The sequence below is a fragment of the Dendropsophus ebraccatus genome, chromosome 2, assembly GCF_027789765.1.
Source record: "Dendropsophus ebraccatus isolate aDenEbr1 chromosome 2, aDenEbr1.pat, whole genome shotgun sequence".
NCBI lineage: Eukaryota > Metazoa > Chordata > Amphibia > Anura > Hylidae > Dendropsophus > Dendropsophus ebraccatus.
The window spans coordinates 170643673-170671263 of record NC_091455.1 but is presented as its reverse complement, the minus strand read 5'-3'; the positions used below and the strand labels follow the sequence as shown (position 1 = coordinate 170671263).

Below are 27591 nucleotides of genomic sequence, written 5' to 3'. Positions count from 1 at the left end.
GCTCCATAGAATCTGAAGATGAGAAGGATCCAACCTACGAGCAATACAACCAAATTTAGAGGTCTACCCCGAGATAAGAATCCATTTTCAGGACTCTATTCATTCTAGTCTCTTAATTTTCTCAAATTTAGTATTTGGTTTCTAATTTTTGGCTCCAGTCTACATTTATATAGGGGTCCGGTCTGGGGTCTCTATTCAGGAATAGTTTGGGGGTATGGTCAAAGATCTCTATATAGAATTTCTGAGGTCTAAATTCATTTTGGCATCTGCTTTAGGATCTGAATTAGTTTTATTAGTTTTAGGGTCTGATCTACATTTATTTGGTACTGGTCTTGAGGTCTGATTTTATTTTATATGCCACAAGCAACAGTTGGCCAATTTTACAGTTGCTCTAATCCTATAATACTTAAAGGGGGAGTCCGGGCAAAATAATTTTAAGATATGTTGTTGCCTAATAAAAGTTATGAAAATTACTAATAGACACTTATTATGGGAAATGCACCTAAAGTGCATCTTCTCAGTATTTACTACAGTATTTAGCTACTTTTTGTCCTAAGAATTACCTCCCAGCTTTTTCACAAAAGCACGCCCCCCCCCCCCCCATATATTGCTGATTTCAACTATATAGTAAATAAGTATTTATCATGCAACATTGGTCACTTAAAGTGATAGACAATATGATTTATTTTTTTTTACTGCTGAAAAGGGGTTACAGGGAAACAGCTCTAGATCATGGTGTTACAGGTCAACTCTACATCATGGGGTTAAAGGTCAGCTTTATATCATGCTCAGAACTGCAGACATAGAAAGATAGCTGATACCTGTTTCTCCAATCATAAACCCAATCTCAAGTAGCTTCATTTTGTAAGGTTTTTGAAGTAGGCTTAAAATATAAGCCCTTCTCGAAAAAAGGGCCCTATTACACAGGACGATTATCGTTCGAAAAATCGTTATATTGTTCAAATTTAAACGATAATCGTTCTGTGTAAAAAAAAGTTTGTATGTGGTTGATTTAGATCTGAACCTAAAATTATCGGTAATCGCTCACTAATCGTTCGTTGTAATTCCACATTCATTCGTTCAAGTACTGCATTTGTTGACTAATCGTTCATTGTAACTGCACATTGTCCATTGTTTTGTGGGGATCAGAAGGAGTAAACAATCATAGATCATGATTGCAGTAACGATCGTAACTAATGACCATCGTTCTGTGTAATATGGTGAACGATTTCAGGTTAACGATAAACAATCTTGTTTGCGATCGTTTATCGTTAAAAATCAGTCCGTGTAATAGGACCCTAAGCCCTAGTTACAGCCAACCATCCTGGATAAGTGCCCTGCTACCTCCTGCCACAGCAGGGAAAAATCCACTCACTCGCTTTTGGATCTGGCTCCAAGGTGCAACTTCCGACTAAATCTGTGAATAGATTTGTTCATCTCTAACTGGTATAATGTATAGGTAGCAGTACATTCTTACCCCCAGACAACGAGTTCAAATAAAAAAAGCTACTCTGTAAAGTACAAGAAACTAATCGAGCATAATGTGTAATGTGTGAGCTAACCTGAAAATAAGCCCTAGCCCTTTTTTTCAGAGAAGAAAATAAGGCCCCGTCTTATTTTAAAAGGAACGCAGTAGGAACATAAACATGTCTTTTAGATTGGATGTTTGCATGTCAAAGAGGTGGTGCTTATTGTGTGAAAAATTTCATATTGTTTGAATTTAGACAATCATCTTTCCGTGTGTATGCAAGCAACGATCAAACAACTAACGAAAATACGTTCATGTGTCGTTGATCGCATTTTTTGCGCTGACCATAAAATTTTGTTAATCATTTGCTAATTGCTCGCTAATCTTTTGCTGCATGTACACATTGTTCGTTTGTTTGCTGGGATCAGAAGGAGTGAAAAATCGTAGTAATGATCATAATTACGATCATAACTAACGACTATCATGAAAGATTTCAGGTCATTCATAAAAGCGCACATTATCGATTGTTTGTTGCCAAGCGGAGAAAACGGAAAATCGCTTTGTCTAATAGGACCTTAAGGCTATCTTTTTTTGGTCGTTTACATCCGTCTATTTGGCTGGACGTAATTTTGAGACAAAAATACAGGCGTATTATACAAATTACCCGTAATTTGCATATTACACCCGTATTTTGGTGCTAAAATATGGGGAGTTCATAGACGATACCGGCGGCCTGCAGCCATAGCTCCTATTACGATCATTGCTATCGAAGTCGGTTGTCTTTCTATTTCATGTATCTCAGCCGATCGTTGCCTTTTCATTACACAAAGCGATTATCGGCCATAATGGATGATAATCGGCCAAATACAGGCGATAATCGCTTTTTAATAGGGCCTTTACTCATATAATGTAAACACAATAAACACCAAGGAAATTTTGGGTATGCAATAGGTGGTGTTGACAGGAACAGGCCCAATGTGAATTTTTTGCACCAGGGTCCATGAGCTTTTAGCTAGGCTCTAACAGTAAGTACAACTCTGAGGTTGTAGCTGTAGTGCGGCCATATGCATGAGGCTTTATACCCAAGAAATAGAGCACTGTACATGAAGCATATTAGTAAAACCATCACATATTACTACATACAATATTTATCATTCACATTATCCCATATGCAGTAATAAAAATCCTTTTGCAAAAGTAATAACACTTATGCTTTCTTTTCAGGACATTTACTTTTCTAAAACTTCAGTTAAGTAATAACTCGGGGTGGACATATTATTAAGCACAGTCGACTACTAATACTTAGGATCTTGTAGATTTCATTGCTTCTTGGGAGTAAGCTCAAACCAGCAGGCACATAATACAGTCTCATTAAAATCCTGTCAGACAAACAAGCTGGCAGCTCGAGACGTCTCTCGTGATGTTCATCTGCTGCCTACACCTGCCTTCTCCATACACCTCAGTTACTACTTCATTGGGTGGTGGAGCTTAAAAATTAAATCACTATCTGACATATTTTTTTTTCCCTTAAATTGGACCAATGCCACTAAATTTTTTATTAAGGTAAAGATGCTGCCCTACTGTGCACAAAAAGCTGTTTTCACTGGTGGCCATAAATATTTAATGCCTTTCTGTTGGCTAAATGCCACTTTAATGTTCTGTATTTTGATTTACCGGAGAAGTATAAATTCACATTTACTGACTACTAAGCACTGGCTGCCTTATGTCTTTGAAATAAGTCTGTCGAAAATACTAGGTGCATTAAGGACAAAGGAAACACATGCAGTAATATCATGGAAGCATTTACTGCTGTACAAGTAGTGAGGTTGCCAGTGACCTAAAACCATCCACGCACCTGTACTCTCATTTCTGATCATTTGACATCTACTGTTAGTACAATAGTATATGTCATGACGGCAAATGGCAATTCGGGCTATGTCTCATATTATAGCTCATCCACCTTTTGGGTGAAAAAAGCCGAGCAATACCAGACACATTTGCAAGAATTGCAAGTGTATTGCTGACCAATTTCTTCTGGACCCTTTCTGCACAATAAAAATTTAGCAACTTTATAATATACTTTCTTAACATTTAAAGGGCAAAAAAAATTCTTTCACATCAACTGATCAACTGGTTTCAAAAAAGTGCTAGAGATTTGTAATTTACTTCTATTAAAAAATCTGAAGTCTTTCAGTACTTATCAGCTGATGTATGTCATAGATATAGATATAATGCTGTAATAATTTTAAATCTTTCAACGTCAACTGCAGCTGGAAGTTGATCTTTATGACAGGTTTAAGGCCTTCATGATGGGCTGCACTTTGTATCCGTACTTGCTTATTTTAGAAGATTCCCTTTAGTGGTCCATGCATCCTACAGTATTGGCTGCTCTTTACTTTTATGAGGTTTTTGTGCACTGTAAGCTAGGGCCATAGCTAGGGGGGACAAGGGGGGCAGCTGCCCCGGGCGCCGAGACCAGGGGGGGGCGCCATCACAGGGAGCAGAGAGAGGATGACAGTGGATGATGCAGCCTGGAAGCCTCCTGCCCTCTGTCAGTGTGGGGAGTCAGGGGGCGATTTTTACTTCATCAAAAGAGGTATTTTCCATACTGTCCTGTCTCCTGGCTGCTGTTTAGCTATAATTTGCGCAAAATCACAAATCAGGGCTAAACAGCAGCCAGGAAACAGTACAGCAAAGAGATGGTGAAGGACCTTGATATGTGACTATGATGTCACCGCAGGTCCTGTATGTACACTGCACTAAGAAGGAGGAAGAAAGAAGATACAGGTGTGTGGGAAGGGGAGGACAATCAGGGGTGCACATACTTAACCCCTTAATAACTGCCCTATCAAAATGTATCTCACATTTATATACCCCTTACCTACTATCTGCAGGGGTAGGGAAGCTTGGCTCTCCAGCTGTTGCAGAACTACAACTCCCATCATGTCTGGACAGCCAAAGTTTTAGCTTTGTCCATGTTTGATGGGAGTTGTAGTTTTGCAACAGCTGGTGAGGCAAGGTTCCCTACGCCAATCTATAAAGCACCTGTACCTGTCATTTTTCTAAATTATTTCTATTTTGAATTTGGTGATGGCATACCTTACTGGAGGTGATACTGCTGTTGTCTGCTGAGTGGAGTTGATCGAACCTCGGGAAATCCTAGGTTCTATAGAAATCGAACATTCACGAACCTGCCGCACTAGATAGCTGATGCCTTCCTGGTCTGTGGGGAAGAAGGAGACTGCCCGGGTACCGACTGGAATTCTGGGATTCAGCCTAGGTAATAGTCGGGCACTCTCCTCCTTCCCCACAGACCGGGAAGGCATCAGCAATCTAATGTGGCAGGTTTGTGAATGTTCAAATTCAATCGAACCTAGGATTTCCCGAGGTTTGATCGACTCTACTGCTGAGAGTACCTGTGCATTAGGAGATGGCACCATAGAATCACATTACACTGGGTGTCACACTGGAGATAGATCAGGAAGCTTCGCCTCCTAATTCACAGGTACAGACAGCAGGTAGCAGAGACAAAGGCGCCTCCTCAGGTACAGACAGCAGGAAGCGGAGACAACTGTGCCTCCACAGATACAGACAGCAGGAAGCAGAGACAATGTCCCCTCCACAGGTACAGAAAACAGGGAGCGGAGACAACTGCGCCTTCACAAGTACAGACAGCAGGGAGGGGAGCCAACGCCGCCTCCTAATTCACAGGTACAGACAGCAGGGAGTAGAGACAACGGCGCCTCCGTTAAGGTACTTAGGGACCAAATTTTAAATGGGAACATTCCAGGTACACAGTAAATATGACATTATGTATGTATTGTGAACATCACACTAGTGCTGCCAGTAGAGATGACCGAATCGCTCATCTAAACTTCATAAAAAAAAAAAAATTATATATATACACACACACATGGGCCCACCTAAGCTTACTGCGCATACAAGGGGGGGGGGCACCAAATTGAATCTTTGCCCCGGGTGCAAGAGAGCCTAGCTACACCTCTGCTGTAAGCCATCAACAGGTTTCATGGTAATTGAATGATACATTACAGCGTTGGAACTATTCCAGACTATTTCACCAGCTGTGAAACAGGACATTTCTTTTTTTTCCTCGAAAATCTTTGTGTTAGGAAGTGTTGGTGTTTGGTAAATATGGCACTCAATCCTTCCCATGATGTAGCAATGGGTTCTAGGATTAATACAGAACTTCTACAGTTTAAAAAAAAGGAATTAAATAAAAAGCCACAAGGTAGCCACTGGCTAGTCTGCATAGAGTTGAATATACATGACTCCACACTTTACTCTAGCCAAAAGAGATTCTTTAAGAGGTGGTTTAGCGCATACTATAGCAGATGCCCTTAGGCATTCACACGATCAGTAGATTACAAGGACGCAAACTAATCCTGAAAAAAAAGGACATTTCCTAGTGCGGACCCACTTTTTTGCGGATTCTCTTGTTGCCTGTTTGGCATCCTTATTTTCATTAAAAAAAATAAAGATGAATCAGTCACACGTTGAAAGATTGTGTTTCTAAAAAACGGATTTACAGAAATACGGATGCGCCACGAATGCACTACAAACGCCTAATCCGTTATCAGCGGATTGTAGGGGTGGATAGCGGGAGGAATTTACGGACATGAAAAAAATAATGAACATGTGCATAAGGCCGTATTCACATTTTTCCTTTTTTTCTTCCCTACACAGAACAAATAAAATAGTTTAGCTTTGACTGACAAATTAAAAGTAATGAACTTGTGATGAACTTTCCACAATAAAGAATGCATAAGTATTTTCTACAGATTTAGTAGCAGCAGTCAGGATTCTACAAATATCCTTGGATATACATAATCCTGTACTTCATATGGCCTTTATCATCTCATGTATTAATAATAGGTAACATTAAATTTCTCAAGATCAGCACTGACAGTGTTAAAGGAATTCCTTTAAAAGTGAATGCTCTGGTTATGGTTCAGAGTGATGCTTTATGGATTATGGACTTCAGTGAGGCAGATCTTCAGATTTCTAAACACCAGCGAAGGAGCAGGTGCAGCGGAAAATGAGAATAAACATACGTCAATATTTAATAAGCCAAGCGTCTAGCCTCAGTGACTGCATACCGCTTAGTCTGGCAATGGATGGCGGTCAATGATACCTGAAGGCTGGAGGCCTGGCCTGGCCAGCTGTGAACTGTCTCCCGAACATAGCCAAAAGCTTACAAGTCTTACACACAGTTCCTAAAATGCAAATAGACTTTTCCAAATTTTACTAGTATCAGCTATATTAGTGTTTTGCAAAGTTTGTGCATTTGGCAACTGCATGCTCATGATGCAATAAAATGTGACTAAGCGCTTCCAAAATTCAGAAGGACTGCTCGATTGGCTTGTAACATGATGCTTCTGTCCAGGCATGATCGAGTCGGATTGTTCAACATTTTATTACCAGTGACTGGAGAAGTTAGATGTAGCCCTAGGGAGTCCTGAAAAAATTAGATATAGCTTATCCTTAATCAACACTTAGAACAGGGGTGAGAAAGTCTATCACCACCATCAGGAGTATCTTGTGAAGAATGGAGAATACTCTTAGACAATGCCCTTAGGGATAGACCGGCGTGTGACACAGTGGTCTCATGATCGCTGATCCTGTAAGGTGTTACATGTTGCAACATTGTTAACCTATTGTAAGAAATAAATGTGACATTCTGTGCAAAGACAATACAGTACAGGACATTAGAATTGGCACCCCTGTGATGCTGAGGCAGTCTGGGCTTTCCCTGAACCTATACTCAGAGTGTACAAACTGTATATATTCCGGTAGGCTTATTTCGGTTAGGTTAAGAACAACATACTTATAAGAAAACAAAGCATACTCCACAGCTCTCCACCCAACAATATTCCACCAATAAATGATTAAATAAGTAACTATACGCTACTGTGTATATATGTGTGTGTCTATATATATATGTATATGCTATACTACCTGACCTTATATATTCTCTTTATATTATCGATTATAGGTCAAAGGAATAGCACATATATTGTAAAGGGATTGTTATGCAAACTTGGGGGGGGGGGGGGGGGGGGGGGCTCCAGCTTCCACACTAGGAAGCTGGCCTGGGCTGAGTGCCGGGTGCATCTGCGATAGGTGAGAAGGGCCTAGGATGGGCAGAGCACTGGCAGGATCCAATTTAGGGGTCTGGGGCAGGCCTTAGTAAGGGTGCTGGGTGTTAGGGGGCTTGGGTGCGCCTGGGTTGGGAAGGGCGCCAGGAGGGTCCATGTTAAGATGCTGGGACGGGTCTAGGCTGGGAAGGATGCCAGGGGTTCTGCGTTAGAGGGCTTGGGCTGGCCTAGGCTAGCAAGTGTGCTGGGTGGGTCCACATTAGAGGGCAAGAATTGATCTGGGCTGAAAAGGTGCCAGCAGGGTCCAGGTTGGGGGACTATGACGGACCTAGGTTGGGTAGGGTAGACGGAAGATTCCGGTTAGGGGGCCTGGCCAGCCCTGTGCTGGAAAGGTAGCCAGAGGAATCTATGTTAAGGGGCTGGGTGGGTTTTAGTGAAGCAAAGGTAAACTAAGGGTTGGCATTGGTTGGTAATTGGGTTAGGGTGGAAGACACCCTGATGTGCTGAGGGAGCTTGCGTACCTTGATGATCCACTGAGTTAAGCTGGAGGGAGTAATACTCTTGGCAGGGTCACCTGTAAATATTTTACCGCTCCACTGCTGTGGCATCCTAACATCCCATTCAGCCAAACAGTGGCTGCGGCTGGATGGTGCACTGATTGGCTAAGCGGGGTGTCAGGATGCTGGAAGCCTCAGAAGCCCGGATTTCGGACCGGTAAAGTATTCAACAGGCTTCGGCGGATTACAAAATTCCGCTGCCAGTATGTAAACCTATTTAAAACGACAGTGTCGGGAATTGCAGCAGATTTCACTACTGAACTTGCAGCATGAAATCCACTGCGATTCACTATGTAACAACCAATCATTGCTTAGCTTTCAGGTCTAAAATAGCTCTGGTATAATGAATCCTGAACTGTGATTAGTTGCTATGGGAAAATAATACAGACAGATTTTGTCCTAAAACCATTTGATAAATCTGGGCCAGTCAGTACAAATACCAGGATATTTTAATTTAATTTTAATACATTTGAGTAGCAGTAAATCCCAGTAATGAGTAAGTAGTGACTGCATTCTCAACAATTTAGGATTAATAGGGTCTTGCATCTGTTTAAATGGAATCTTCCATATCTGACAAATAAAAACTTTGTCATGTTAGACATGACAGAGAGATATTATGAGAGCTTCTAACAAGTCTGGTGTAGAAATGCAAAATTCAGTATTCATGTCCATTTCACACAATATAATATAGTTGTATGCTTTGCTGCTCTAGGAAATGCAATAACTATTCTCAGGGAGGTCCAAGTATTTAAAAATCACACAATGGAAAGGTAATGAAGCGTACACCTAGTGACCTCCATTTCAATAATTTATTTCTTTCAGCTATTTTATGATCTAGAACGCTATCATAGAAGGATGTCCATTATTCCAGCTCTCAGCTCACTAGAATGAGTATTGTTATATAAAAAATGAAGATAACCTGAGCGACACCTCACCTATTCTGGTGTCTGCCACTGATTGGGGAAGTGAAGCCATGAGGTTAGGTTTACATATATCTGGTGGTCTGGCATCCTTCTTTTGATAACTGATGCCACAACTGGTGGCATAATTGCATCAGGTTTGCAGCTTTCTAGGTGAAAAGGATGTGGATCTATTTTCAAAACTGCAACAAAATCATACAAATCTGCAATTGAAATATGGCAATGTACCCCCAGACTGTGGAAAATTTATTTTATTATACTGCAAGCTGGATTGCCTCCTTGCTTCCGTTATTTGTCCCTGCTTGAAGCTTTGCCCCAAGCAGGGTGGGAGGGGAAGCTAGGAGGCATTCCAGCTTACAGCACTTTATGGAAGTACAGACAGATATATGAAAGGTACCATGTGTCTCCCTGACCTAACAGCTATTTGACAGTGTCAGCAGTTTGAAACATGAATGTAGTTGACAGATTAACTTTAGGCCTCAGATCTGTACATTGTATGGCCATGCTGGATGAACAGTTTCTGCAGCTCAGCTCCAATGGAAGTAAAGGGAAGCTCAGCACAGTCACAAGACAATCTACAGAGCTGAGGCTTACTGCTCCATTCACTGTGCTTACATCCAGATGCTGTGGTTTGCCTGAATAGCTAAACGATGGGGGTGTCAAGGAATGATACCTTGCTAATCATGATGGCCTCTCCTGCCCACTTTACCAATCAACAGCTGCTGACTAGAGATGAGCGAACCGGGTTTAGGTTCGAGTCCATCCGAACCCGAACGATCGGCATTTGATTAGCGGGGCTGCTGAACTTGGATAAAGCTCTAAGGTTGTCTGAAAAACATGGATACAGCCAATGGCTATATCCATGTTTTCCACATAGCCTTAGGGCGTTATCCAAGTTCAGCAGCCACCGCTAATCAAATGCCGAACGATCGGGTTCGGATCGACTCGAGCATGCTCCAGGTTCGCTCATCTCTACTGCCGACACTGACTGGCTAAGTGGGCAGTGCACGGTCCTCTATGCTGCTTCCTGCTTGTGATGACATTTAGAATCTACTGGAAAAGGAAGGGGTATCTGTTGTTTTTTATTTTAACCATTTACACTGGCATATGTTAAAAAAAGGACACCACCTTTAATGGGGTTCTCCAGAGAGTAATGGCTTTATAAATGTAATACAATGCTTTAGGTTATATCACTTTGTAATAAAACTTTAAAAAATAAATGTAGACTTTTCCTATTTATACATTATTTTACGTTAAATGAAAAGAGTAAGGGGCGATATGCTCGAGGTTCACTCATCTCTACTTTCAGGCCATGTTCACACAACGTACATCTTGAATTAATCACGGCCATTGTAGCGATTTGCAACAACGGCAAATTCAAAATATGCACTGCAAAGTAAAACTGACATGTCAGTTTTGCGCGGCCACTATTCGAATAGCAGCTACACAAAACGGTCAGTTCACACAATGGAAAGTGCGACTCTGGCAGCACTCTCCATTGTGTGCAATGGTGAATTCACCAGAAAAGAAGTTCATCCGTTCAGTAGTGCAGCAACTTTACTGACACCAGCCGTTCTGTGACACTGCCAGGTCACAGAACGGCCGGTGTCATGCGCTGTGTGAAGGCGGCCTCAATGTGAGCTTCAAAGAGGATCAGCTCTGAAAAAGTAGCATGTCACTTTTTTCAGTACTGTTTTCGTGTTGATTTGATCATTCCAACGAAAAGAATCAAACTTATTTTTGGGAACATTTTTCTGTTTAAAAACAAACAAAACAAGCAGATTTGCAGGTTTTGTTTTTTTTTTTACATGGTTTTTACTAAGGCTGGGTTCACACTACATAAAAAACACGGCCGTATTTCATAAAAACGGCCTTAATTGCGCAAACAACGTCCTTAGTTGGTGAAATAACGTCCATTTGTGCAATTACGTCCATTTTTATGAAATACGGCCGTGTTTTCTACGTAGTGTGAACCCGGCCTAGGGGTGTAAAGGCACCTTGATGCAGGACAGGTTCTCCAGAGAGAATTCCATAAGAGCATATATGAAAATGTGTTCTCTAAACTGGACCACCATTTCATTACAGCTATAATACCAATGTTTGAATTATGGGGTCACTTTACAGATGTAGATTACTACTACTACAACTACTTACCCCTTATCTCATCAGTCACCAAGCCGAAAATGATCGAAAACTATTCCCCCAATTACATGACAAGTGCAGCTTTCCTAAATCAATATGCAGGGTTATTTAAGGATACCCCTTCCAGAAGTATAATCCTAGTCCAAACCACCATTTAGCAGGTGCTATGGCCTTCTGGCTGTTACAGAAACACACTGCAAAATAATATTCTTCTATATCCATTCTTTATGCTTGGCTACATAGTCTAACTATTTGTGGTGAAGTTCAATCTTATTACGGATTCCATTAACCAACTGAGTGAATATGTGTCCTTTTTAGGAAAGTAATGAAGTCATACAGTATTTCTACAAGCCCATTACATCTAATTTCCTGCTTCAGATATAATCTTTAAACGTACATGGCTGGAACATCTAACTAATTCATTACTGAAAACTCATTTATTTCCTGATATTAGTCATAACAACATTATTGAACCGCTTACAGAGCAGAGAAGAATGCTCAGCCGAGGATTATTTCATGTTATTGTGACTGAAAGGCCCAAGATGGATGTCGGAAATGTGCTCTATCGCTACTGTCCCACCTCATTCAGCCAATCTCGGGAAAATTAATTCATGACTGAAGATTCTTATATTGGTTGGTGGACACATTAAAGCGGAGACATAACTCGTTTTATACAGAGGCCACAACAAAAATGATTAGATTATATTCGATTACTTCATGTAATTTTCTCAAAATGTGGATACTGTTTCTTATGAGTATTAAAATAAACCATACATAATCTTATAATGTAGATATGATGAGTTTTTTAAAGGGGAATTTCTTACAATTTTAGGTTATGGCGATTCTTGAGCTGATCGGTCAGTGTTCAGGTAACCTTGCCGGACCCGAATGCTCAGCGTTCGATTCCCTGCGGCTGCAGAAGTTGGATGCATCCCTAAGGAGTTCTGAAAAACATGGCCAAAGCCATAGGCTACATCAATAATTTCTTGGCAGCCTTAGGGCCCTATTCCACGGGACGTTTATCGTTTGCATAATCGTTAACGATAAACAATCGATATTGTGAAAGACCTGAGATCGTCCACCCATTTACATGGAACGATAATCGTTACTTATGATCATTCTTGCGGTCGTCTTGTCGTGCTATTACGTTCGTCACTACTGCGAACGACCGAACGACATCTTATTCAATGCGAATGAGCAACGATAAAAATAGGTCCAGGTCTTATTAAACGATCAACGATTTCTCGCTCGGTCGTTAATCGTTAACTGCTATTCAAACAAACAATTATCGTTTAGATTCGAACGATTTAACGATTATCTGAACGATAATCGTCCCGTGGAATAAGGCCCTTAGGGAGGCATCCAACTTCTGCAGTCATGGGGAATCAGACGCCGAGCATTCAGGTTTGGATAATGTTGGCGAACCCGAACACTTTGGCAGATCCGCTCAACACTAGTTACAGCATATCAACAGAATACAGTCTTACTTCATGAAGGGAAGAAATCTGACTTGCTTGGTTTTCTTGCTCCCTTTCCCAAATTGGGAAACATATTAACATATAACATATTAACTTTTTTTGGTCCCATTAGGAGACTTAACCCCTGACCAGGCCTGAAATGGCCTTAAGGATCAGGCCAATTGTCACTTTTGTTTCGTTTTTTCCTCCTCGCCTTTTAAGACCCATAACTTTTATTTTTCCACCTACAGGACTATGTGGGGGCTTTTTTTTTTTAAAGATTTTAAGAACAGGTGTACTTTGTACATAAAATGAATGGTGGAACCCCCAAAATATCATTTTTGGGGTGAATTTGGTTCAAAAAATGCAATTCCACAATTTTTTTGGAGGTTTCCATGTTTACGTAATGCACTTTACGGTAAAACTGGCATTTTTCCTTTATTCTATAGGTCAGTTTGAACACAGCGATATGCATGTTTACTAGGTTTTCTATCATTTTACTATTTTTATTAGCAGTAAAACTTTTTTTTTGGCAAACAGGTATATTTAAAATGGCCCTATTGTAACTCCTATAGAGTTTTTATTTTTTCACCTACAGGGTCGTGCGGGGCATAATTATTTTTTTTTTGCGCCATGATCTCTAGTTTTTATTAGTAACATTTTTTTTCTAGATCAAACGTATTGATCGCTTTTTATAAAAAAAAAATTTATACATAAAATGTAATTTAAAAAAAAGCAATCTCTGCGTTATTTTACCGCTTTTTACCGTGTGTGAACAATATTGTTTTATTTTAATAGATCGGACGATTACGCATGCTACGGTATATTATATGTTAATTAACTTTATTGTGTTTTATGTATAAAATAGGAAGGGGGGTGATTTTTACTTTTATTGGGGGAGGGGCTTTGGGACATTTTTTAAAGGGGGCTTTTACATCAATACATTAGATTGCACACACTGATCACTATGCCATAGCATAGCAGGAATCAGTGTTATCTGCTATCTTCTGATAGAGCCTGCCTGCATGGAGGAAGGTAAAAGACCTCCGGCAGTCAGGCAATGCGAACAGGACCCCCGCAGACATGCTGCGGGGGTCCCGATCGGTAAGTGACAGGAGATGCTCTATCACTTAAATGCCGGCGTGTTCGCGGTGCTTAAGGGGTTAAAGGTGGGCGGCCGCGCGATCATGAGCATTGAGGGTAAAGGCCTGGCTGCAGATAGCAGCCGGTCCTCACCAGCTATGGAGCGAGCTCAGCTCCAGAGCCAGTTCAATAGCCCGGGACCCCAGCAGGGCGTACATTTATGCCCTCCTGCGTTAAGGCCCAGGCAGAGGTTGCGTAAATGCGCCCACTGTCATTAAGGGGTCATTAAGAAAATTAGGTCGAAACTAATGCATAATGTGAAATTAAATATATTTTATTGATTTCTGAACTGTACTGTATGAGAGCTATAGACTTACTAATCCCCCATCCTACCCTTGGTTATGACCCACTAAGGTGGGTCAGGCATGCTCAGTTCAGCTGCAATCTTTAGGAGGTATTCCCAGTTGGTCTCCACTGAGCCTACAAGAAAAGGGGGGTTGTAGGAAAGTGTGTGCACAGTTTAGTTCATTTACTGACTGCGAGTGTTTTACAACAGAAACAATGCAACATTAAATGCCACAAAAAAAGCAACCTAAATACTGAATGTTGCGCTAGCTTTATAATGAAAGATCAATAAAATCCCCTATTGTGTTAAGAAGGTGGAGATTACTTCTCTGCTGGTCCATCTCATCTCATAGATATGTGGATAAATCAAAATATAAGACTGGACAGGCTAATACACTGGTGTAAATCCAATGAATGTCCATTGACCTTCCTGCACAGACTCAATACGACAATGCTGTAAAATGTAATTTACGGACACTCCCAGATACTATTGATTAGTCACCATTAATCACTCCAATGTCAAGAACACAGATCCTATAAGATTACACCAATACGCACAACATCAATTTTCATTTTATTTTACTATTCACACTTTATAGGGGTCAAGACATTTCCATTTAGGCTCCATTCACATCTAACAATTACCATACTTCTGTGATATACATAGAATACTATGGCAGTGTATACTATGGTTTACCTACGCTGAGTTCAATCTATTTAATGGACCAAATACCATAAAATAAGAGTATACGCTTAAGAATGGATGAAATGTAGTCACTAGTAGATATGTTTGGTCTAGTGAACTCATGATACTGTACATCATGGTATCCATCAGCATACCACTCGACGAATACCACATGAATGCAGGCTATTATCAGATATGTTAATGTGGGAAATCATCACATCAGGAATAAAGTCCAATCTGCAGGCATCATGTTTTAACCCCTTAGTGACCGCCGATACGGCTTTTTACGGCGGTCACTAAGGGTCCTTATTCTGCTGCCATCAGCTTTTTACGGCGATGGCAGAGAATAAGGCTGCGGGGCCGGGACGGCCCCCACCCCATCCCCCCAGCTACCGGAGGTAGCTGAGGGGTTGGGGCAGTGTGTGGGGTCCGTCCCGACCCCCCCCCCCTTACCGACGATCGCCGCTATTAACGTTATAGCGGCGGCCGTCGGTAAAGCGGATTACCGCTGCCGCTGGCGCCTTTCATCTCCCCCCCGCCGTGAATCCACGGTGGGGGGAGATGAAATAAGTGTCCCCCAGACCTCAGATCAGCCCCCCCTAGTAGGGCGATCACTAACCCCCTGGCGGCCATCATTTCCAAGATGGCCGCCGCCATCCCTGCGAACAAACGATGTTTGTTCGCAGGGATGGAAAAGTTTAAATGAATGAAAGCCCCATGCTCTCCGCCACCGGAGGTAGCGGAGAGCATGGGGCAGTCATCGGGGACCCCCCTGTGGGGTCCCGGTACAAGCGATCAGCGGTATATACTATATACCGCTGATCGCTTGTACCATGTGCTCCCGGCACTTTTTATCCCCTGTCACCATGAATGATTGGTGACAGGGGATAAAAAGTGATGTCCCCCCACCCCCCAAGTCGCCCCCCTCCCCCCCTGTCACCCCCGTCCCCCAGTCACCCCCCCCTTCCCCATATACGTTACCTGATCCTGGAGCTCCTTCCTCCTCGACGTCCTGGCTGGTTATGAAGTGCGCATGCGCTTCACAACCAGCCAACTCTGAAAATTTAAAGTGACAGAGACCAATTTGGTCTCTGACACTGAACTATGATTACTGTGATAGAAAATATCACAGTAATCATAGTAATACAGTGAAAATGAATGTATAAATTACAAAAAGTGACAAACATACAAAAAAATAAAACACTTTTTATTATAGTAATAATTGCAGTTTACTCCCAAATTACCCCTAACCCCCCCCAGATTACCCGTAACCACCGCACGTTGCCCGTAACCACTGCACATTGCCCGTGACCACCCCAAATTGCCATTGACCCCCTCCAGATTGCCCGTAACCACCCCAAATTACATGTACCCACCCCAGATTACCTATAAGCACTTCAGTTTATCAGTAACAATCCCAGATTGTCTGTAACCCTTCCAGGTTGCACATAACCCCCCCAGGTTTCCTGTAATCACGCCAGATGACATGTAACCCCCCCAGATTGCACGTAACCACCGCACGTTGCCTCTGACCACGCCACGATGCCTCTGACCACCGCACCTTGCCTCTGACCATGCCACGTTGCCTCTGACCACCCCAAATTGCCAATGACCCCCTCCAGATTGCGGTGCCCATGCCAGATTACAGGTATCCACCCCAGATTACCTATAAGTACTTCAGTTTATCCGTAACCACCCCACGTTGCCTGTAACCACCCCAGATTGTCTGTAAGCACTGCAGGTTGCCTGTAACCACCCCACGTTGCCCGTATCCACCCCAGATTGTCTGTAAGCACTGCAGGTTGCCCGTAACCACCCCACGTTTCCCGTAACCACCCCAGATTGTCTGTAAGCACTGTAGGTTGCCCGTAACCACCCCACGTTGCCCGTAACCACCCCAGATTGTCTGTAAGCACTACAGGTTGCCCGTAACCACTCCACGTTGCCTGTAACCACCCCAGATTGTCTGTAAGCACAGCAGGTTGCCCGTAACCACCCCACGTTGCCTGTAACCACCGCACGTTGCCTCTGACCACCTAACGTCGCCTCTGACCATGCCACGTCGCCTCTGACCACCGCAGGTTTCCTCTGACCACCGCAGGTTGCCTCTGACCACCGCAGGTTGCCTCTGACCACCCCAAATTGCCAATGACCCCCTCCAGATTGCGGTAACCATGCCAGATTACAGGTACCCACCCGAGATTACCTATAAGCACTTCAGTTTATCCGTAACCACCCCACATTGCCCGTAACCACCCCAGATTGTCTGTAAGCACTGCAGGTTGCCCGTAACCACCCCACGTTGCCTGTAACCACCCCAGGTTGCCGTAACCACAGCAGGTTGCCCGTGACCACTCCATGTTGTCTTTAACCACCCCAGATTACCTGTAACCACCTCAGGTTGCCCATAACCACCCCAGACTGTCCGTAACCACCCCACATTACCTGTACTCATTTTTTTTATTTTATTTTAGTAACTGCGCTATTCTAATAACCATTACTAGCTGCAAAACCCTCCAGTAAATTGGCACTCCTTCCCTTCTGAGCCCTGCTGTGTGCCCATACAGTGGTTTATGCCCACATATGAGGTACCGTTTTACTCAGGAGAAGCTGCGTTACAGATTTTGAGGTACGTTTTCTCTCCCGTTCCTCGTCAAATTGAGAAATTTCAAACTAAACCAACATATTATTGGAAAAATTCGAGTTTTTCATTTTTACTGGCCAATTTTGAATACTTTCCTCTAATACCTGTGGGGTCAAAATGGTCACCACACCCCAAGATGAATTCTTTGAGGGGTGCACTTTCCAAAATGGGGTGACTTTTGGGAGGAATCTATTCTGCTGACACTACAGGGGCTCTGCAAACGCACCTGGTGCTCAGAAACTTCTTCAGAAAAATCTGCACTGAAAATGCTAATTGGCGCTCCTTCCCTTCTGAGCCTGGCTGTGTGCCCATACAGTGGTTTATGCCCATATATGGGGTACCGTTCTACTCAGGAGAACCTGCGTTACATATATTGGGGTGACATTTCTCTCCTGTTCCTCGTGAAATTGAGAAATTTTAAACTAAACCAACATATTATTGGAAAAATTCGAGTTTTTCATTTTTACTGTCTAATTTTGAATATTTTCCTCTAATACCTGTGGGGTCAAAATGCTCACCACACCCCAAAATGAATTCACTAAGGGGTGTACTTTCCAAAATGGAGTGACTTATTGGGAAATTTTACTCTGCTGGCACTACAGGGGCTCTGCAAACGGACCTGGCGCTCAGAAACTTCTTCAGCAAAATCTGCATTGAAAAAGCTAATTGGCGCACCTTCCCTTCTGAGCCCTCTTGTGTGCCCATACAGTGGTTTACGCCCACATATGGGGTACCATTGTACTCAAGAGAACCTGCTTTACAAATTTTAGGGTACTTTTTTTCTCTTGTTCCTCGTGAAATTGAGAAATTTCAAACTAAACGAACATATTATTGGAAGAATTCGAGTTTTTCATTTTTACTGTCTTCTTTTGAATACTTTCCTGTAATACCTGTGGGGTCAAAATGCTCACCTCACACCAAGATGAATTCTTTGAGGGGTGCACTTTCCAAAATGGGGTGACTTATGGGGTTTTTTCTCTCTGCTGACACTACAGGGGCACTGCAAACGCACCTGGCGCTCAGAAACTTCTTCAGCAAAATCTGCATTGGAAAAGCTAATTGGCGCTCCCTTCCTTCTGAGCCCTGCTGTGTGCCCATACAGTGGTTTACGCCCACATATTGGGTACCGTTGTACTCAAGAGAACCTGCGTTACAAATTTTGGGGTACTTTTTTTCTCTTGTTCCTCGTGAAATTGAGAAATTTCAAACTAAACAAACATATTATTGGAAGAATTCGAGTTTTTCATTTTTACTGTCTTCTTTTGAATACTTTCCTGTAATACCTGTGGGGTCAAAATGGTCACCACATACCAAGATGAATTCTTTGAGGGGTGCACTTTCCAAAATGGGGTGACTTATGGGGGTTTTTCTCTCTGCTGACACTACAGGGGCTCTGCAAACGCACCTGGCGCTCGGAAACTTCTTCAGCAAAATCTGCATTGGAAAAGCTAATTGGCGCTCCCTTCCTTCTGAGCCCCGCTGTGTGCCCATACAGTGGTTTACGCCCACATATTGGGTACTGTTGTACTCAAGAGAACCTTTAATCTAAACGTATATATTATTGGAAAATTTTAATTTTCCATTTTTTTACTGCCTAATTGTGAATACTTTCTTCCAGCCCCTGTAGGGTTAAAATGCTCATTATACCACTAGATTAATTCTATAAGGTGTGTAGTTTCCAAAATGGGGTCACTTATGGGGGTTTTCAGGATACCAGACTTCTAAATCCATTTAAAAAAAGAACTGGTCCCTAATAAAATCAGTTTTGGAAACTTTCACGAAAATGTGATAATTTGCTGATAAATTTCTAAGCCCCATAACACCCTAAAAAAGTAAAATATGTTTAAAAAATTATGCCAGAATAAAGAAGACATATTGGTAATGTGACTTAGTAACTAATTTATGTGGTACGACTTTCTTTTTTTAGAAGCAGAGAATTTCAAAGTTCATAAAATGCAAATTTTAAACATTTTTCATGATATTTTGATGTTTTTCACAAAAAGCACACAAAGTAGTGACCAAATTTTGCCACTAACATAAAGTGCCATATGTGATGAAAAAACAATCTCAGAATCGCTAGCATACGTTAAAGCATCACTGAGCTATAAGAGCATAAAGTGAGACAGGTCAGATTTTGAAAAATTAGCCTGGTCATTAAAGCGTAACTGTCATTTCAGGGCCATTTTTCTGAAAACATTAAATATCAACAGTACAAGCGATTTTAAGAAACTCTGTAATATGTTTTATGTACTAAAAGAGTTTCCTTCTGTAGTGAAAAAGCAATCTCCCAGCCTCCCCCCTCCCTGCAGAAGCAGCAGGATTTCTCTGTCCATTATGTGGCTATGGAGAGGGGAGGGGCTGTTAGGAGTGACTGAGCACGGAGGATTTCTGCACAGCACAACACCCTGCAATCTTCTCTCAGTAAGTTCATAGATAAGCACTGACCTTTCTGACACCTGAATTTAGCGTTTTAGGTGCCCAGACAGTCTACAAACAGCTGACCTTCATGTCACCTCTTCCTGCTCCCTCATCTCCCTCAGCCCCTCCCCCCTTCATAGGCTTACAATGGAGAGAGCAGAACCCGTCTTCACTGGCTTCTCTGTAATGAAGACGTGTTTGCCTGATAATACACAGATAAGAAGTCAGGGGGGGAGGCTAGGAGATTGCTTCTTGAGTACAGAAGGAGGCTTTTTTGGCTGATGAAACCTATTACAGAGTTTCTTAAAATCGCTTATACTACTGATTTCTGCAATAAAAAAAAACATGACATTTACGCTTTAAGGCCCAAACTAGCTGCAGCACGAAGGGGTTAAGGAGTAGACTGATATACGTGTTTAGGAAAAGATTAGTTTAAAATTGTTTCTTATGTATATAAGGAAAACTTATTCTGCATCACTTAAAACTGGTCCTTGTCCCAGTCTATATTCACCTATGTTTTGGAATGTAGGAGGAAACGCATACAAAAATAGGGAAAATATGCAAAGTCTAGCAGTTATCTTTGGTGGGATTAGAACCCAGGACCTCCGCACAGCAGGATAACAGTGCTAACCACTGAGCCACCATGTTTTTTCATTTACACCTATGGTGCTCACAAACTTTGGAGTCCAGTGTGCAGTCCTGTACGCAGACTCGCACAGGTAAAACTATCAATTACAGAGTAGGACTGGTCAATGGACTCCTAAACCAAGACTAAGTGGAGGTTTAAAGCGAATGTACAGTACCACTAGGAACATCCCTTGTCGTTTTTCACATACACAGACCAGCGCCATGGTCAGGGCTGCCGGTGCCACTGTCCTTTTGTGAACCACCGCCCAGTTCAGTCTATTACCAAGCAACAGCTGAGTATAAAGCACTAGTTATGGGCTTGTCTGTTCCAAACCCCCCCTCCTCCACGGCTCCATAAGAATCGATGTCCGTGGCATCAGCATTCCCGTACCGGCACTGGTCTGTTTATGTAAAAAAACAAAAAAGGATTGTACCTAGTAGCACATTCACTTTAAACTTACTAGTAATACAGAATATCCCCCCCGCACACACACACACACACAGGTATTTTCAAAGAGTCCCTTTAAATTGCATGATCCTACATGAGGTCCACTGCACTTTTATGCCAGGTACAAAGCATTCACCATTCATCATATACCTCGAACACGGATAAAGCAAAGCTCTCTGAAGGCAAAAAAATATTTTCCTAGTGTAAACATTCAATAAAGATCATGATCAGACATGACTGTCTCACACTCGACGCTATGAAAATCCTAGAGGAAAATAATAATCTTTGCGGGGTAAATTTTACTGGGGTGTTCTCGCTTGGATGCTATATTTAATGTACCATGTAAAACCTGTCATCGGCTTTACAAGCAAACACATGCTGCTTTTTCTGTCACAAGCCCAAAATCAATTTTCAAGCTGTGAGGTGTAATGGTGCCACAACTCTGTCATATAAGCTCAGCGTTCTAACACTTATTACAGTCAATAAGTTTTACTCATATGTCCAATCTTATATTTCCAGGTAGCCCTGGAGCCTACAGCTAGAGAACATGCTGTGCCCTAGGACACGTTTCTTGTGCATATCAATGGCATTGTACTTATTTCCGTTCTAGGCAAAGAATGGGTTAACAGGATGATTTTTACATAATGTGATTGTTAAGCCTAACACAATACTATAATCACGCTAATGATGCAAAAAAAAAAAAAAAAAAAGAAAGAAAATTCTTGATTATGACTTATTTTAAAGATGAGCAGCTGCATGGAAACTAAAATTCGCTTTCTATAATTAAATTTTTTTTAAGTAAATCTGGGTGTTAAAAAAAAGGCAAGGAAAATGTCAAAGTAAAAGCTGCAAAGCAATGAAAAAATATACATTTTATTTAAAAGTAAAAATAAAAAAATGGAATTAAATATTGAAATTTAGTGACAGGACAGAAGATTTTACTGATTACAGTAAAATAATGGGATATGGATGTCAGAATGAAGAGGCGCACACATACACACATAAATATTACATCTCCGTTAGTTTGACAAGTCAGACATGGCCTGGTATCACCCTGCTGTGCATCTCTCGCCCATGCATACAGGGAACCAAGGAGACAAATTACAATCTCCCACCATCTACGTATGAGCACAGCTCCTTGTGTCCATATTGGAAGAGTATAATCAGAACAGGCAGCCTGTTATGCCCACATTTCTTTCTCATGTATCAATCAGCGAGAACAGTCATCTACAAGCTAAAATGAAGATGTCATAAAAACAACTTACAGAAATTGCTTTAGGCTATATTCACACTAAGTAAAAAAATAAAAAAAAAAAAAAAAAAAGGAGAAAAGGAGTCTGCTTCTTCTTTTTAAAATAACGTCCATTATTACCGCATTTTATTGACCACAATGGAATGCATTGAAAAAATTGAATGACGGACGCCCAATGCACACAGTGTATTAAATAACGGATGTTGTTTGCGCAGACAAAAGAAATTAACTTGACAATTATTCAAGGAAGGTCTTTTGCAAACAAAGGACGTCATGCCGTACGTCATGCGCCCGTAAGAGGTGTTCAGAGCGGGGCTGCGCGACGACCCCGCTATGAACCGCCGCGGTTCCGGGTGCCCCTTGTAGCCGGGACCGTGGGTATTAGCGAGCACGGTCCGATCGCCGTGCCCGCTAATACAGTAATCAGATGCAGCTGTAAAACATGACAGCTGCATCTGATCACTGGATGCAGCATTTCCCTGGTGTCTAGTGGGGAGATCGCTACCCCGGGACGTTATCCCGGAGGAGCGATCTCCGTTTCTGAAGCCGGCCGGGGACCGCTCCAAGATGGCGCCGTCCCCGGCTCGGCACTCGTTTACTTCCGGCTGCAGCAGCCGGAAGTAAACGAGTGCCTATCTCATGGATCTCTGCAGCATAGATATGCTATGAGAGATCAAAGCACTTATACTAGAAGTCCCCCAGGGGGGCTTCTAGTATAAGTGTAAAAGTTAAAAAAAAAGTGTTGTTGTCAATAAAAAGCCCCCTCCCCTAATAAAAGTCTGAATCACCCCCCTTTTCCCAGGTTATAAATAAAAGTAAAAAAATAAATAAATAAATAAACATGTTTGCTATAACCGCTTGCGTAATCACCTGAACTATTAATCACATTCCTGATCTCGCACGGTAAACGGCGTCAGTGCAAAATTGCGCATATTTGGTCACAACAAATCCAGAAAAATTGTAATAAAAAGCAATCAAAAAGTCGCATATGCGCAATCAAGGTACCGATAGAAAGTAAACATCATGGTGCAAAAAATGACACCTAACACAGCCCCATAGACCAAAGGATAAAAGCGCTATAAGCCTGGGAATGGAGCGGTTTTAAGTGACATATATTTGTTGACAATGGTTTGAATTTTTTACAGGCCATCAGATACAATATAAGTTATACATGTTATATATCGTTGTAATCGTAACGACTTGAGGAACATATATAACAAGTCAGTTTTACCCCAGGGTGAATGACGTAAAAACAAATATCCTACAAATAAAAGAAACGCGTTCACCACACATTTAATTTTTTTCTGGTTTCGCAGTGTACTTTATGCAAAAATTCAGCCTGTCATTGCAAAGTACAATTAGTGACGCAAAAAATAAGGGCTCATGTGCTCATGTGGGTTTCTAGGTGGAAAAATGCAAGTGCTATGGCCTTTTAAGCACAAGGAGGAAAAAACGAAAACGCAAAAATCGAAATTGGCTCTGTCTTTATGGGGTTAAGTATCAATCAATCAATGGCCAAAAAAAAGGAATGTGTCATCTGAAAACAACCTATTGTTGAAATCAAGTTTCAATGTTAAACATATTTCTTAAGAATTTTTGTTGGTCAAATTTTCATTTTACTTACTATACTTTAAAACAATCCTGAAATCTTGCACTTTTCATTTTGCTCACTAAGCCTAAAACTAAGCGGAGACTTCTCGCTCTGTCTGTGATAAGGAGGAGACTGCTGGATTACGCCTCAGCCTCATCTGTTAGCATGCTTACAAACTTGCCCTATACAAAGAATAGGGTCAAACAATGTTTATTGTTGTATGCTGTTAAAGACAGCTCAGGCAAAACGGTTGCCCCCAAAATAATGTATTTAAAATAAAAAATGAAAATTACAATCAGAAGTCCTCATTAAAAATCATAAAAAAGTGCATGAAATGACCGAATGTAGTTACTAGCCGACTACATTCAGGCCATAAGAGTGAATGGGGTCAGTGCTAGTCTGTGCAAAGTTGCACCCAATCTGACAGGGTGCTGACATATGCATGCATCGGATTGCAGAATCATGATGTGAAATACTGTACACAGGCAATGGACAAGAATAGTTCTGTTTCTGTAAGAAGACAATCATATTTAAATGTAGTAAACATATGTAATTGCCAAATGTAAAATTCCATACCATTTACCATTCCGAGATAAAAGACAGCATTGACTAGCGAGCATCCTTTTCTGAAATGATCTGTCATGTATTCCAACCAGTTTGCTTCCAGGCCAATGATGGCATTTTTGTCCCTTGTAATCTTCATGGGGATTTTCACTGTATAATATTTTCTGTACCTTTGTTGCGTTTTCGGTTTATTGAAAAGAGCCAAAATCTCGGATTCTGAAACAGAAAAGTTGACAATTTTTAGATAGACAAAATAAAATGATAAATGATTAGTACACAATCCATAAAAAGGCTCCAAATGGGCACTATTATTTCTTCTAACACACAAGAGGCTATGAAAAAATCTTTCATACATAACTAATAATGTTTATTATTACGTTAAAAACACGGTCCTAGAGTTCCCCACCTAGGACTCCCCTTCATAAGTCACAATCAAGAAACCCTGTATATGATTTGTCTTTCATTACTTATATTTCTTATATTACATACATATTATATTTTCTCTTTAAGGAAAGTGTCTGGTTGGCTGAAGTAAAACGACAGCGATGGTCTGCTGGCTGTCGCTTCATGTAATAGGAGCGGCGGCAGCAGACTGCTATGGCCACCCGAACAATCTAAAGACAGACAGCCCCTCCCCCTCCCTTGTCCAGACAGCCCCTCCCGCAGCTCCCCGCTTGCTGTCAGTGTGCGAACTAGAACCTACAGTGAGGGGGGGAACAAGGACCAAGAGAGCAAGCACTCGCTTGCTCCTGAATATCGGGCTGTGCATTAGGGCCCTAAGATCCAGGAGGATCAAGTGATCGTCCCTTAGAGGTTAGATTTTTTTTTTTTAAGCGGCTGTCTCCAAAGATAAAACTTCTTAATCCCTCAAGAGAAATTCTGTCAAAATGATCTTTGCTAATATGTAACATATACATTACTTATAGGGTTTTTGGTTCTATGCAAAACTATAAGCCAATGGTAATGTACACTGAAAATACAGAACGGGCAACGAGGCTTGGCAGGACTTCAGCTATTATTTTCAGTCACATTAATAACGTTTCATAAAGTTAAATTTAGGAGAGGAATCCCTCTAAGGGTAAGTCCAGATGAAGTAAAGAACTGTAGAAGCAGAACTGTTGCATCAGGACCTACAAGCCTTTAGCTATGTCTCTGATCTGTAGCATAGTTGGTTTTTCCTACATTTAACTACTGTACAGTGATTGCTGAAGTTGTACACTTCACAGTAGTAAAATCAGCAAACAAGTTTTGGGCGGACATTGAACCATCATAGAGAATTGGCACTTTATCCTCCAAAGCCAACAGAATGCAGTTCTATATACATTATATATGTCTGTAAAGTTATAAAACTTGTACAGATTAATTTTTATATGTAAATGGTGAAATGATGTTTAAAGGTGAACATCCGTGAACAGTCTATAAAAACATGGTGTTATTCTGCTATCTGAAGCACAGTCTCTGAATAGTATGATTTTCCCATGACACTGCACACACGCAAAGATAGGCTGCCATGCACAGTGCAAGTATATAGACACTAGCCAGGGTAATATACAGCAGAGCGCTCAATGGACACCATTTAATCATCTTCTGTTGTTGAGCACAGTGGGGGACTATGGGGCTGCATGGGCCGGACTGAGTTAGGGTTAGGGGCCTATTCCACGGGAGCGATAATTGGCCCGATTTGGCCGATTATTGCTCGGTGGAATAGAGAAAACGATCAGTTGGTCCCCCACCGCAAATCGCTACGGCGGAATATCGGTGCGCGGCGGGCAACCGATGATTTGAGAAGCACCATACATTACCTGGCAGGACTTCTCCTCTGCTCAGTCTTCCTCCCCATGTCCGCGGCACAGCATCAGCAGCTCCGGAGTGGCCTGACTGAGCTGTCAGACCGCTCAGCCAATCACAGGCCATGACCGCCGCGGCCAGTAATTGGCTGAGCGGTCTGAGTTGATGCTGCGCCGCGGGACCCGGGGAGGAAGACTGAGTGGAGGAGAAGCCCTGCCAGGTAATGTATGCTGCAAGTACATCGGTAACAATGTCCCTGCAGCCCTCGCTCAACGATTATCGGGACGTGGAATAGGCCCAGTAAACGAGCGCAGATCTAGCAGGTCCGCACTCGTTTACATTGTTGATCGGCCCCTGCTCGGCCGTGGAATAGGACCCTAACTCCTAAACTGGGGGGAGGGGGGGATGGGGGTAGGGCCATCTTGGACTCCTGATTTGCACAGTACTTGTACCTGCATAGTACCTGCACAGTAAGTACAGCCAGCTCTCTGGACTGAGAGAAGCAGAAGACGCCCACCATCTAGGCTTTTTTGACCAAGATACATCACACAGAGCAAACAAACAGGCTCTGGACAACCCAGACAGACCACCGGTGGAGATGATTGTTTGATCTTCCAACAACAAGAAGTACCTCCCACGGTTTCCGTGTGGTATGGACCATTTCTATACAGTTTACAGAAGGAAATTTGGTATCACAGTTTCTATCATTGACAGACAGCCACCATCACCTTCATTTGCAGTGGTGTCATGAACAAGAAACCCGGGCTGCAACAGATTGAAACTCTATGGCCTTTATTGTCAAATCCAGATTCTGTTTGGTAATCTATAACAAAACCCTTATATGTGACCCTATTTAGAGATGAGCGAAACTCGACCAACTGATTGATTCCGACCATTCGGCATTTGAATGCTGGTGGCTGAAGTTATTGAATGCAGCTCTAGGGAGTACAGGAAAACGTGGATCCACTTATGGCTCTATTCATGTTTTCGAGAACTTCCTAGGGCTGCATCCAAATTCTTCAGCCACTGGTATTCAAATGCCGAACAATTGGACCCCAGAACTTCCTAGGACTGCATCCTGCTTCTTCAGCCACCAATATTCAAATGTCGCACTCATCTGTAACACTACTCAAATAACATTGATACTCTGTACAAAAATAACTTGAGACACAATAGTCTACTAGTCACATGAGGATAGATTGGTGATCAACACCAACTTTCAGTTTAACATTTATGTTTCCTTTCTGACTTAAAACTAAATATATATGTTAGGAAGTGAATAAATATGAACTACAGGTCTAGCCACTACGATTCACAGAAACCACCTGAAATTTATCCCCATGTCACCAGGTTTTCAGTACCTCCTGCCTTAGGCTGTGTGATTTAAGTACAGCTTGGTGTCCACAGTCTGTCTTCATAAGTGCTGACAACAGTGCCTGGGATTTAATAAGCTATGCCCTAGTAAACTATGTCAAGGTCTGGACGT

The 27591-nt window shown here is 41.9% G+C and overlaps 1 protein-coding gene and 1 long non-coding RNA gene across 2 annotated transcripts in view; one reads left to right on the top strand and one right to left on the bottom strand.

The window, feature by feature from the left end:
* RFTN1 (raftlin, lipid raft linker 1) overlaps nucleotides 1–27591 on the bottom strand; it is a 255636-nt gene that overhangs the window by 43296 nt on the left and 184749 nt on the right. Inside the window, exon 6 of the mRNA XM_069958706.1 lies at nucleotides 24330–24533. Coding sequence (XP_069814807.1) covers nucleotides 24330–24533 — 204 coding nt within the window. The remainder of the gene's footprint in view (nucleotides 1–24329; nucleotides 24534–27591) is intronic.
* The window catches only part of LOC138783691 (uncharacterized), a 123150-nt gene that overhangs the window by 78671 nt on the left and 16888 nt on the right, over nucleotides 1–27591 (top strand). The gene's annotated exons all lie outside the window — the stretch shown is intronic.